Raw genomic sequence first — 14,014 nt, forward strand, 5'->3', positions numbered from 1 at the left:
TCACCCAGGCAAAACGTATGGTCACGCTTGAACATTGAAAGCTATAGCTTATTACCAGGGAATTCGGGGAAATTTATCTACCTGGGCCGGTGAGGATTATTACATTATGTGTCGAGGCCCAGCAGCGTATCAGAATAATAATTTAAACCATAACCATCCAACTACGAGGTATACGTTTTAAAACCATACTAAAAATACGTACGGACGACCATTGGCGTGCGTACGGGTCGTACCTCTCACGCACAGGCACGACCTGTGAAATTTGACTTTAATTGTATATATCAATTAATGCTAGTTTAAAGTTATGATTCCAACGAAACGACTTTAGAATTATAGTAGGAATCAAGAACATTCGTAATCATATCTGCATACGAATTGTTCGAACAATGATTTTTTTCAAAGTTCGAAAATCGTATTTTCTTCACCTTTCGGTAACCCGGTATCACATTTGTGTATTTGTCTTATGCGTGACCGGATAAAAATATCTGGACACGTCTACGCTGACGAAAATCGCGATTATTTACGCAGCAACGTTGTCCGAGGCCGGAGCGGATCCACCGGAAGTTAAAACGTGGATACGAGCAAAACGTGTTGATTCGGTTTTCGAAAAAATCTATAGAACCAACTTTGAAAATGATGTGTTGTCACAATTCTGCCCGTTGAAAAATTAAAAAACGCACCATCCAATCTCCCCGGGCCGTTCTGTTCGCGGTCGGCCTCTGCAAATTCAGCTACGTGCTACACGGTCGAGCGATCGCGTGCGAAACACTCCATCGCGTTGTCCACAGCCGAGCGGTGTGCGCGGAAAAATCCCACAAAAACAAATTTAAAAAAATATACTTTCCATTTTACTAATCCTCACGCTGAGATCGTGGTAAATTTTTTTCCAAATACGAGTATCAATTCGATCACCGTGGCAATGAACACGCACATAATAACATGCTCCTTGATCGAGTGGAGACAGAAATTATAATTAACTAGGTACCTACTTTCATTATCATCAACTGATGTCTAATTTATAAGTGAAATGTGTAGGATAATTATAAGAATAATTTAATTGCATTATTGTATAGGTACGAATAATATTCGAAATCAATTGATTAGTCATTTTTTTTTTTTTTTTTGTATATCTGTATTAGGGATAAAAAAAATGTATTATTATTAAACACTAAACATTTTTTAGAATAATAACATATAATTAAAAATCAAATTTTTTATGAGAAAATTAAAAATTTTATTTTAAATCTTTACAAAACATTTAACTGTTTTAATAATGAAGGAAAACGAATATTGGAAACAGAGATGAGTAGAGAAATGGTATCTCATTTTTGAATAATCACGAACATTTTTATATTTTTAATACTATCGAGACTACCACCGTTCTGCTAAAATACCTCGTAATAACGCTAATATCAAAAAAATCGTCTAAAATTAACTAACATATTATTACGAAAACTCGCTTTAGTGCAGTGCTGCATTTACACGTGTCTGTACTACACGCACTGCACACGCAAAATTATGATTTTAATTCCGATATACCTCAGACAATTTTGTACGTTGTGTTCGCTACAGTCGATTGATTTTCGTTCGTTTAAAATTAATTATGCATGGCCATACGTAAACATGCACTCGATATTATACCAAAACTAAGACATATTTTGTCAACATCTATTTGTGTAGGCAATGCACCAAAACGAGTTATAAAATACATGATCAAATATTGCGACGTGAACCTGATCAAATTGGACGCAGCCACGCGTGTTGTTGAATAGTATTATTTTTCAATATTTTGTTATGTACTGACTGATCCGTTTTTAAATCGAATTAATATGGAGATATTAACTCAATTTAAGAACGAATTGTATAGAGATACAATTTATACAAAAATGATATAATAACAATTGATCTTTATGTATTAACGAAAAAAAAATTATTACTCTCGATAATATGGTTTCTATGATTGTGATTGTTCTATCTTTTTATTTATTTTTTTTTTTTCATAAACACAACAGGATTTCATGACTGGGTTCCGGAATTTATTAGCCAAGAAGACCACTGAAGAGCCTACATAATTATTCTGTTTTTCGTTTACTCATTTTTAATACCTCATCGCATACCAAATTCTAAGTACGAAACACTACAATTGTTTATTTCAATTCAAAATATTAAAGCCGCAACAACGTAGGCAATAGGTTTGAATACGCAAGGAATGAAAAAACACATATTGTTATAATAATATAAAACAAATGAATAAAATGTAATGTTATTATTTATAAACTATATAATATAGTTAATACTGTGGGAGTGATTCTCATTCGATCCGCAGCGACGGTCGAAAACATTTTGCCTGAACTCGACGATTCAGCGTTCCTTTGACGCCAAGACCAGATACTTCCAGTAACTTGCCGGTCATCGGGTAGTCTTTGTACTTCTCACGTGCAACTCCAAGGCTGATCGTTGTCACATACAGCTTATCTAATCTAGGGCCACCAAAAGTGACGGACGATACTTTTTCCGCGGCGATTTTCAACTTGCCCAGCAACTTCCCACTCATACCATTTACGTGTATCACCTGCAGCATAATGAATTGTTGTTCTTAATAAATCAAAGGAGCTAAAAAAAAGATAAACGCAACTCGTCGTATAATGGATTTCGAGTTTCATAAATAAGAAGGATACAGAAAAACATGCAAATCCAACAACATCCAACTTTTTTTTTAGCTTAAACCAGGTATACAATTATTACAGTTCATAAAAAAAAATATATTTCAACTTAAAGTGTTGAATGAAATGATAATAAATTAATGTATTATAAACGTATTGTGTTGGAAGTGGTAGGATTGAATAATTAATGAATAATAATAGACGAAAATAATTTAAGAGAAATGTCATTAGCAATTTTTGGAGTAAAACTGAAAAAAAAAACAAATATAAAATTAAAGATCTAGTTCACCGATTTTCATTTGAAATTAATTTAAAAAAAATTAATTGTGTGCGTGTGTTTCTATGTTTTGGCTGTTGGAACTTTCTGCGAAGTTTTCGATTTCTTACTTACGGACTACTCGAAACCGTTTGTACGGGATGATTATCACTTATTTATACTAATAAAAACATAATTTCATTTAAAAAACGATGCGAGATTCGCTTTAAAGTTTTACCTGACCACCGTTGTAACTAGCGATCCAAAGGTCACCGTTGGCATCTATCGTCATTCCGTCCGGCACGCCGGGCAAGCCGTCCGTCTCGAAATCGTACAACGTTCTGTGGTTCGCTGCAATTTGTGAAACATTTTTCAACCCGTTAACCGGTTACGAATGAATAATATATAAAATACAGAATTCTCTTATCCCGATATACCCACATAAACATACATGCCAGAGGTGAGATCAAACCAATATATAGTGGAGGAAGGAAGGACGTTTGAATGCTTAAACATATATAAGACGTTGCTCATCGGTGCCAAATAGTATAATATAATGATTTATTTTAATAAACCATTCTACATGTAAATTGTATTTTATATATTTCAAACCATAACTGGTACACTAAATACGCTAAAAAAGTCCTCGATTAAAGATGTATATCTATGTATATTTATTTATTTATTTATTTTTTTTTTTTTTTTTGAAGGAGAAGAAGAAGAAAAAGAAGAGAACGATTTCCTGTTGTATATTTTACGTTTTTGCGTTTGGATTTGGCGCGTTGAAGTTCTACACCGCTTTTCGGAGCACGTGATCGCTGTCGTGAATATAATATATTTATGTATTTTACTATACCAATGGAAACCGTGAACACGTGTTCCAAGAGGAATTTTGGGATAATGCCGGAATGAGGAAATCGTACGTGCCGATAGGCGATAACTTAGTTATCGTCTAACACACGGTGATCTTTTTTGACTGTTAATCAGAGATCGTTAGAACAAAATAATTACAAATTGAAGCGGTGACGGGGTCGTAGTCGAAAAGCGCGATTCGCTTGGTCGGCGAGTCGATGTAATACATCCGGGTGCCGTTGTTGTTCCACGCGAGTCCGTTGGACACGGTCACTGCTGGTATCACGGGTTCGAGTTGTTCGAAGCATCTGGTGCTGTTCAACTTGTACAGGGTGCCACGGCCAGTCGGTACGTTGCCCGCCGCGTCCATGAACCCCATGGTACCTGCGCACGTGATATCGGTTTCTCGTGTAGTCGCATGTACACTGCTGCAGAAGCAGAAACCGTTCGTAACGACCCGGGCCGGCGTAAAGGGGAGGCAAAATGGGGCATTTGTTCAGGGCCTCGCGCTTGAATTTTCATTTAAAAATATTTTGTACGGAAATCTCATAAAATAAAAAACCAAAAAATGATTCGTGGACGCTTGACGAAAGAAAATAGCTCTGCTGCGGACGAAAGATTTTCGATTTTTATGTTTTAATTTCTTATTATAAATACACTGCCGGATTGTGGTTTTCTAAAAAAAATCAAGAAAATTAATTAATATTCATAACTTGAGCCAAATAAAAATGCTACTAAAGTTGTCCTCAATAAACTTAAACCATATTAAACGTATTTATATTTCGTTTTCGTTTATATCGTTCATACCGAAGCAAAAAAATTAATGCAAAAGACAAATTCATTAAAAATCACAGACGATGCGTATTTGCTCAGTGGAGTCGTTACGGAAACGGTGTTTGCCTCTAATCGTATTCCTCTTCACGTATATAAGCAACGATCCGACTTAACATGATCACTTACCTGCCCACAAATTACCGTTGACGTCCGCCTTAGCGTCGTTCCACCGATTACCAGGCTTGTCTTTGTCCACGGTGGTCAATCCGGTGACTTGATACGTTTTCTTGTTGAGTTCCCATCGGAGGCTAGCCAACGTGGTGTTCAGTCCAATTACGAACAGGTCTCGGTATCCGGTGACAGGGATCACGAATCCCACGTCTCCGTCTGTGCGATTTTTTTTTCAAAAAATATACCATTGTGTAAGAACATGTACAACATAAAAATATCGTTTAAATTAAATTGTCACCGATGCCGAACCACAAGGCGCACATTGTTCAAATATGAAAATAATTGACCAAAAATTATTTTTTTTAACTTAAAAAAATTAAATTTATTTTTTCGTAAATAATTTCTACACAACTTAATTTTTTCAACCTTACAAAAATAATGGTAAAAAATATTTATATTTTTAGAAAAATAAAATTTTGAAGTAGATAAAATGTATTATTTTAACAAATACTGCGAGTTTTTTATCATCGTAATCCACCAAAAAATCAAGGTCATTCAAAGTGTTTATTTTTTGATATATATATATAATATAAGAACTACCTAAATAAAATACCTAAATGGTATTTAATGACTCAATTATTACGACGATTAGTATCAGAATTTTTTTAACAATTTGAATTTTAAAATTAACGTATTGTAAAAGTTAAAGTCTCATGTTTAATTATAAATAACACTTCTTCCACTGAACAAGTTGAAATAGAGCCGGTGGCACGTAACAATACATACTAAAATTACGGAACCTTCATAAACCAGATACATTATCTTTTCAACGAAAACAAATGACTCACTCTATTCCATAAAAAAAAATAATAATTTCCAAAATATGATTTTGTTTTCATTTTGAAATTTTGTAGCGCAATACACCTCTACAATTATATAAATAGTGTACAGTTAAGTATAATAATTGAATAATAATGACAATTCATTGATGACAATCACACTAAATAATATTAAGGCATAGATTTTATTATGGACAGTCCATCTTTAAGAAAAATGGAAATAATAACGAATGGAAGAGTTAATCGATTAGGTATTTATTTTGAGAAATTAAAGAAAAGAGATAGATTAAAAGATAAGAAAAAACATACAACAATAATATAAAAAAGATAACAAACAATTTCTTAGGGGTGTTTAGTGTAAAAATAATATTTATTGAGGGAAAGTGTTTAAGGGGCCTCGATATAGCATTTATTTAAGGAACAACATTTAGGCAATTTCTAATCTCATCGTCGTCACCCGAGATCTATGTGTTAGTTGTAAATGATTATAAGTGTGTGTGGCGTGAATGCGGGTACCGCTTCTTTCCGTACCTTCATCCAGGTAGTCGTTCATCGTAATCGTTATCGCAGTTTACCATATTTGTTGTATTTTAGTTTATCGAAAATTAGGTAACCATGTTTTTTTATGTACGACAGTAATTAATAAAAAAAAATTAGTTATAAAAATAGTTTGCAGAGCAAACTAATTTGTACTATTTTTGTTTAGGTATTCAAATTTAGTCGTCATATTAATAGAAAAAATCATCTGTTAGAGTATAAAGTATATAAATCGTTTAATTTCGATCACCTTTACGACAAAAATATATGGAACCTAACATAAAGGTTGTAATATAAAACAAAAAAAAACAGTAAGTATAAAAGGGAAAACAACAAATTCAATTTAAATCTTATATTGCTTCGTTTTAGCCTAATAGAAAAAAAGAAAATTCCTACAAAATATGAACTCTGATAATCATAATTGGTGAAGGTAATAATAACGAAATATTCTGTTACTGCACTACATAGTATGGATTTGAAATTCGGTAAGAACTTTACTAAAAGTATGAACATATGGTTGACTTTTATAAAATTAATTTCTTAGATTTTATGAAAGGATTCACAGGCATGACACAAAAAAAAACTGGCGGAGTTTACATATACCCATTACAGATAAGGAAAAAAACTGACATAGTTTACATCAGACCTTTTATTACCTTTTTATTCTAGTGAACTTTACAATCACCAAGGTATATAATATTATTATCAGGGCACAGAAATATAACTATTTTCTAATATTATTATAAGATACCACGAAATAACGTATCTAATTATACTACACTATATAGGTTCATTATCTTATAGCGCAATAGCGGTACGGAGGGCTCTTCCACACACATGTCAAAACAATTTATTGAAATCACTAAAAAATGTTTATTTTAACACTCTAACATACGATTCTAATACAAGCAATACGTCGCAACGATCATCTCGATTTGCATTCTGAAAAAACATTATTTTTCCACAACATGTACGAGGGATCGATCGAGGCACATTTTAAAAATTGTACTTAGTTAATAAAATATTTAAGTTTGAAATTCTGTATTTTTTTTTTAATTTTCAACAATATTTATTGCAATTCAAATTACAAAAATGAAAAATGTGGTTCGATCGTTCCCGTGTACATATTACGAATAATTCGTATATTTTTTCAGAATGAAAATCGTGATAATTGACGACACGTAGCGTTGGAATTAGAAACAGTAGTTTTTGTTAAAAAAAGACGTGATGGAAAGGCCCCTTAAGAATGAGAAGGAAGTAAATCATGACCAACCCGACGGCAGTTAAATTGGATAATGGAAGTTCAAGAAAATTTTATATTACTAAAACAACTACTTTTATATCTAACATAGACGAAAAATAAACCGGAAGATTATTCCAAGATATAAAATATGATTAATTATCTAGTACGAAGAACAGTAAAATTTACTTATAACGAGCCCCATATAAGAAAGAAATACAAAGTTTTAATATTGTCCTTGGTAGAACTGCCTATTTACTAGCCATTTCCAACCGTAGTTTCATAAAATGAGTTATTGGAATCAACAACAGAAACCTGAGAAGGTACCGCCCTAAGTCACCGAAAACAAACAAGTATCACTAATTGTTTCTCTAAATGATTTATGTAATAGCTAGTTTGTAATAAAATTGCAAATGCGTGTAATATGTACACAAAAATTATTTTAATTTTTAAATTATACCGACTTACATTCAACTTTTAGTATTGTTAACACGTTTATTTTTTCATTATCCCAGTAACGGAAACAACATGAAATAATAAGTTTTCAAACGTTGAATCAAATGCTGAGTTATTACAGTTAACAACAAAAGCTCACGAATATGCGCGGTTCTCAATCATCGAGAACAACAAATGTTACAAATTATTTTTTTCTACGTCAAACATTTTTTTCGGCTAGCAAGCAATAATAAAATGTTTACTGATAAATAAAAAAAAAAAGAAAAATACGTTTACTGCGTATTCGGTTTTCAGTTATTTTAATTTAATTTTTTTTTTTTTTCTTTTTTACTCCTTCTACCACGGAAAACCGATCAGCCCCGAGCGATTCTCGGTGTTGAGATGACTTTACTGTGCGATTAATTATTTTCAGCTCCGCGCATACGCACCTAGTTGTGCGTGATCCAAACGGTTTCGGCGGTATCTGTACACCCGGTGCTTGACTATGTCGACAAAGTACAATGCGTTGTTTTCGGAATCCCAAAACGGACCTTCGCCGGCTACCATCACGTCGTCGGTAACCGCCTTGATGGACGCGCCGCCGTAATTCGCAGCGCAGCTCACGGCCGCCACCATGCTGAAAGGATATTACAAGTTCGGTTATTAAGTCGGGCAATGAGCGGACGCGAGCGTAAACAGTTCGTTTACCTCAGAAACGCGACGTTGCACTTGATGACCGACATCGTGACTGAACGAAATACGCGTCTTACGCCACGTTATATACACCGCGCGGTGGTGTTCGCGGTCCGACATAAACTGCTTGTCGGACCGGTGGGAAATCGTTAAACAGCGCGCGCGCGACCTTTCATTTCATTTTTCTGACCTTTCGTGTCCACGAAAATAACGCGAGATCTACTCGGGTCACCATAGCATTACGATTATTGTGCACCGAGTGTCCCCGAGTCCACGTAGAACGCCAACGGTTCGCAATATTACTCGAATAAAATGAGCGATAAGTAGTCGCACTTCAGCGAAACGAGGTTATGAAATACATAATAACGTACTGCGTCGCGGACCCCGCGAAATCGAGATTATAAAAATTGTTTTTGGCGTTAAACTAAAAAAAAAAAAAAAAACAACAACAAATGTTCTTGTGATCATTTTTTTTTTCTTTTTTTCACGATAACGATTGGTTTTTATTCGATTTTCATACACGTAACACGATTTCATCACGGAACCTATTAGCGCCTAGAATACAAGGTACTGAAACGGCTGCGTCCAATGAGTGCAAACTTTTATTATATTACAACAAGTACGCGCATTGTAAGACCAACAACGTTTCATTCGCTATAATAACTATTTTCGATATTATCCTTTCGTGAGTACAGATACAACTACCGTATGTACCGTATATATCCTTTTATGTATATAAAAGAACAGGCATTTTTCATGTACCCATTTTGTGATGACGCTATTTAACTTTTTTCCAATTTCTTTTCACAGAGTTGTTCCAAATAACTTCCCAAGTGTCACCACGTTACCCGATTTTCAAAATTTTGATTTTAAAAGGTTGAAATCGGTAAAAATAATTTTTTACGTGTAATTTTTTATCTATATTCATATAATAATAACAATAGCAGTTCACCGATTACGGTTGCTATGACTTGTGTAGGATTATATGGAAAACCGCGTTATTTTGACAACCACAAATAACCGAGCTGACTCAATAAACTCGCTAATAATTAGTGGATTTCAAGCACTAGAAATGGATTACTTTTCTATCGATAGTTATTAATAGTGAAGAATCGGTACATTTTCCTACTGAGTTTTTAAATTCACAAACACTATCTGGTATGCCTCCTCATAAAATATCACTGAAGGTGGGAGTTCCAACCATATTATTGAGAAATTTGAATTCTCCTAGATTATGTAATGGGAAGAGGCTCCGTGTAACCTCTCTTACAAAAAAATATAATTGAAGCTGAAATTTTGAGCGGATGTGCTAAGGGAGAAAAAATATTTTTACCAAAAATACCATAATACCCAATAATTTTCCAATTAAGTTTAGAAGAATTCAATTTCCAATAAAAGTCTGTTTTCCAATGACAATAAACAAAGCTCAAAGTCAGACTTTAATTTACTGTGGTGTATATTTGGAAAATAACTGTTTTTCACATGGGCAACTGTATGTGCCATTGTCTAGAGTTGGAAGACCTGACCATTTATACGTTTTTGCACCACAAAATAAAACTCAAAATGTGGTATACCGAGAGGTTTTGACTTAAGCCATATTAGAATTGAGCAACTACGTAAAGAGTCATTTGTAAATATTATTATTATTATTTTTGTTTTTGTTTTATTTATAATTCAGCTACTAATACTATTTAGCACTTGATAGCATTAAGTAAAATACATTTTTTTCTTCTTTAAAACACAAAAATGTATGTTGATTTAACAATTCTATTTTGAGAAAGCAAAAACTATACACAAGCGAAGCCGGGTAATTCAGCTAGTACAGTATATTTGAGTGTGTATCCGATACCGGTATGAAAATTATGCCTGATACGGTTTTTAGACGTAGTATAGAAATCATCGGGTAATAGGTTATTTGCATGCGATGACCTCTATTGTGTTTTAATGCCGGCGTAGTTTTTTTTTTCTTGAATCGCCATTTTCATAGAATCAGCCACTAAAATAATTTATTCTTGTGGATCGCAAAAATTCACCGTGTACATAAATGTTTACGTTTATAACTTATAGCTAATATTTCAGTGTTTCATATTTTATATTATTATCATAACGTGCTCAGTGTACGGGTATCTTACCATAATCATTATTTTCTTTACTTTCTTTTCACGAAAACCACCCCCCTCCACCCGTGTTTTCGAGAACCGCGTGATTCAAATATAACTCCTTCGCGCCGCCATTGGATGGCAATTGAAACGTACATTATTTCGCCCCAAAAATTTCCTTTACTGTCTTGATTCTACAAAATGATTCACAAAATACTGCTGAAACACATAGTCCGCGGAAAAAACATTGCGTCGTTAAACTAAACCTAGTTTTCGAAACATGATTACAGGAATGCAGTGCCGGGAAAAAAAATATACCGGCAATGGACGTACCAAAGGGAATTCGAAATCTTTCCGCTGCAGCCTGCAGAGCAACCTACGCTCTTCTTGCGCCATTGACAGCATTTTGGAAAACTATTGTCACAAATAACTCGACAAAAACTCGAGGGACATTATTGTTTACGCAGTAATCCATAACAGCATGAGTATGAAAGCTGACATCGGAATGAGCGGTAAGAATTTTGATTTAAATTTTTGGCCTGTGGTACGTGAGCGCTGCAGATGACAGCAGCTTTTTTTTAATTATTTTAAATACTATACGTAAGTTTACGTAGATTAAAGGCGAAATCCTAAAGATATCGTATAAACAAAATAATATAACCTGACGCGCAGCTATAGTATTTTTTAGAATTTTGTCGAGAATAACAATGAAAATGACGTTATTATTACAAACCGTTGGCAAGTGAAAGTATAACGTTGAAGTAAAAAATACATAGAACGAAGAAAAAATATTTAGAACTCGCCAACCATACGTATCTGTTAATGCATTTCTAATGCCGATTTCAATTGATTCCGTTCAAAGTTCAAAAGGATTCACAGAAAACATAAATATTAATAGTATCACATTAATTTACAAGCACAAGTATTCAATTTTTAATATACTTACTTTTTTTTCATTTCTACGCATACCAAATTTAAAGTACATAAAACTGCAATTGTATCCTATATTTAAATTTAAAATATTAAAGCCGATTTTTTGCAATGGTATAAACAGTGGTTTTGAATACACGATGAGTGAAAAAACCCATGTTATTATAATAATATTAATAATGATAATAACACAAGACACTCAAGTAAAATTGAATATTATTATTTATTATAATCTATTTTAATTCATTATTATGATGGGAGAAATTCTCATTCGACACACAGCGACGGTCGAAAATATTTCACTTGAGCCCGACGACTCGGCGAGCTTATGACGCCGAGGCCAAATGCTTATTTTAAAATTTTGGTTGAAATAAAATACCGTCAATAGACACTGTTTACGAATTAACTGTTAAATATTATATGAAAATGAAGTGGAGATAACATACAAACTCATGTAATATTAATGTATCAAAAACTATCAACACAAAGTTTCTCCAAACATGTTTTAAAAATAGAAATACATGTATATCCATAGAGGGACGCTCAGCGCTGATGGGTTAACTTGGCGAGTCATGGACAGATCTCAGCAATACATTTCCTCGTTACCGTTTCCCCGTCTAGCGATTTTCCCGTTTGATATTTCCCCGTCAAAAGAAGGATGTAATATATAACAAATAACGATAGTATAAAACAATTCATTTTAATTCCACACTGAATAATATGTTTATATAGCTTACAATTGCATCTTGTATAGGTACGGACAAATGAACTTAGATATATATATATTTATTCTTATAGGTTTTATCAAATATAAATTACCCAAGAAAATATATGTTATCCTAAGACGGATCCGGTATGCATTGGTAAAACTAACGAATTGAAATACATGTAGTTTAATAGTTGCTCGATAACCGTCACGTAGTTATTTATCCGTTATTCGCCGTTACATTTGTAATACTTACATAAGATTTTTTTCAATTGACCTATTTTTTTTTTTTTTTATACTATTTTAAAACGACTTTCGTCAAAAGTACCAAAGGAAAAAATGTGTTAGTAAATGCGGAGCAGTGGCGTACCTGTGGGGGGAGGAAACAAGGGCATTTTCCCCCCTATGAGAAGTTTTTTGATGCCATAATGCAAATTAATTGTTTAGCTTAAATAATATAAATTATAAATATTTTTAATTTTCACCGATTATAATCGTGTTTGATATCAAAAGTTTTTGTTATCACTTATCAATGTAATATAAAATATCAATATTCGACCGAATTGGGATTAGGTGTGATGGTCACATATAGTCACTATTTTATAATGTGGTTATCACTGATATCAAGTGATCAACATGAGTTTCAAGTATATTATATTATTTATAAATAATATAATTTATAATAAAGTTTCAGATTATATTATAACAAAAAAAATTGCGCAATTAATTTATGCCCCCCCCCCCCCCAAAAAAAAAATGTTTCATAGATACGCCACTGATAGGGAGTATATTTTTGAAAAGGACTAAACGAAAAATGAAATCATTTATAAATGTAAGGTATTATTTTTTTTATTATTATTAAACAACATTTTATTATGTTTATATATGTATTATTAATATGTTTATATTATATTTTATTGTAGTGTATTGAACGGGGAAGTGACCTGATACCAACTTAACAACAACGTTATTCTTACCAATAATTAATTAAATGTAGCAGTGGTTATAAAAATGTACTTCTTTATGTGGTTTTGGGTATCAACAAGATTAGATAAAATAGATAAAGCCACGTCTCCATTATAAAACTCGTACAACCAACCTATGGAAGTTTAGTAACCTACACGTACTTAAATATAATCGGTTATTTTTACTTAACACCTTTCTGGATTGGTAACACTCGTTGACTACATGCATATCAGGGATTCCCAACCTTTTTTTATTAACAGCACACTTGTTAATTTTAAAAATGTCCACAGCATACTTAAATAAATAAAAATTAATATACATAATGTCATAATTATATATAGTATATTATAATATAATAAATCATTGATTATAAATACTTTTTTTTTTTTTTTTTTTAATTAAACATAAGGCTAGGAATCCTAAGGCTATCTAAATCTAGGGATATTTGTAATAATAATAATAGTTTTAACATTATAACATGATAATTAAAATTAAAATATTTTTAAGTACTAAGGATAATATTAACAATTATAATAACAATAATATTCTGATTTTACATATTTACAATAGTAGCTATAGTAACTATAGTCTTAGTGATTTGGAAGAAGCACATGAAGATTTGAATGTTGGGAGGTGGCTTAGTGTAGGAGGTCGTGGGGACGACCACGTTTTAATCTACGATGAGTTGGGTGGGTGAGGAGGTTGTAGTGAATTTCACCTGATGAGTTTGGAAGAGAGCAGTGGAAATTCTAAGCTAATGTTTTAATATGAGCTTGTATATCTTGAATTTGAAAGTCTTTGTGGAGATTTGCATTTCTGACAAACCACGGAGCATTTGAAATTATTCTTAGAA

The 14,014-nt window shown here is 32.8% G+C and overlaps 1 protein-coding gene across 1 annotated transcript; it reads right to left on the reverse strand.

The window, feature by feature from the left end:
• Window positions 1-2,236: 2,236 nt before the first annotated feature.
• On the reverse strand, window positions 2,237-8,586 carry LOC112687501 (regucalcin-like). Its single transcript, XM_025560232.1, has 6 exons — window positions 8,476-8,586; window positions 8,217-8,404; window positions 4,732-4,932; window positions 3,931-4,155; window positions 3,158-3,270; window positions 2,237-2,572 (listed from the first exon to the last, which is right to left on the reverse strand). Exons 1-6 carry the CDS (start codon window positions 8,508-8,510, stop codon window positions 2,312-2,314), a joined length of 1,023 nt encoding a protein of 340 aa, XP_025416017.1. The 5' UTR covers window positions 8,511-8,586; the 3' UTR covers window positions 2,237-2,311.
• Between the last annotated feature and the right edge of the window lie 5,428 nt (window positions 8,587-14,014).

This window comes from Sipha flava, unplaced genomic scaffold, assembly GCF_003268045.1.
Source record: "Sipha flava isolate LNK unplaced genomic scaffold, YSA_version1 34_pilon_pilon, whole genome shotgun sequence".
In the NCBI taxonomy this organism is placed as follows: Eukaryota; Metazoa; Arthropoda; class Insecta; order Hemiptera; family Aphididae; genus Sipha; species Sipha flava.

Bases quoted from the DNA above. Each gene is read 5' to 3' on its own strand.
- LOC112687501 (XM_025560232.1), bottom strand. From the start codon at position 8,510: ATGTCGGTCATCAAGTGCAACGTCGCGTTTCTGAG. The intron at 4,933-8,216 runs GTGCGTATGCGC...AAAATCGCACAG, and splicing joins TTTGGATCACGCACAACTAG to ACGGAGACGTGGGATTCGTG. The intron at 3,271-3,930 runs GTAATTATTTTG...CACAAATTGCAG, and splicing joins CCCCGTCACCGCTTCAATTT to CGAACCACAGAACGTTGTAC.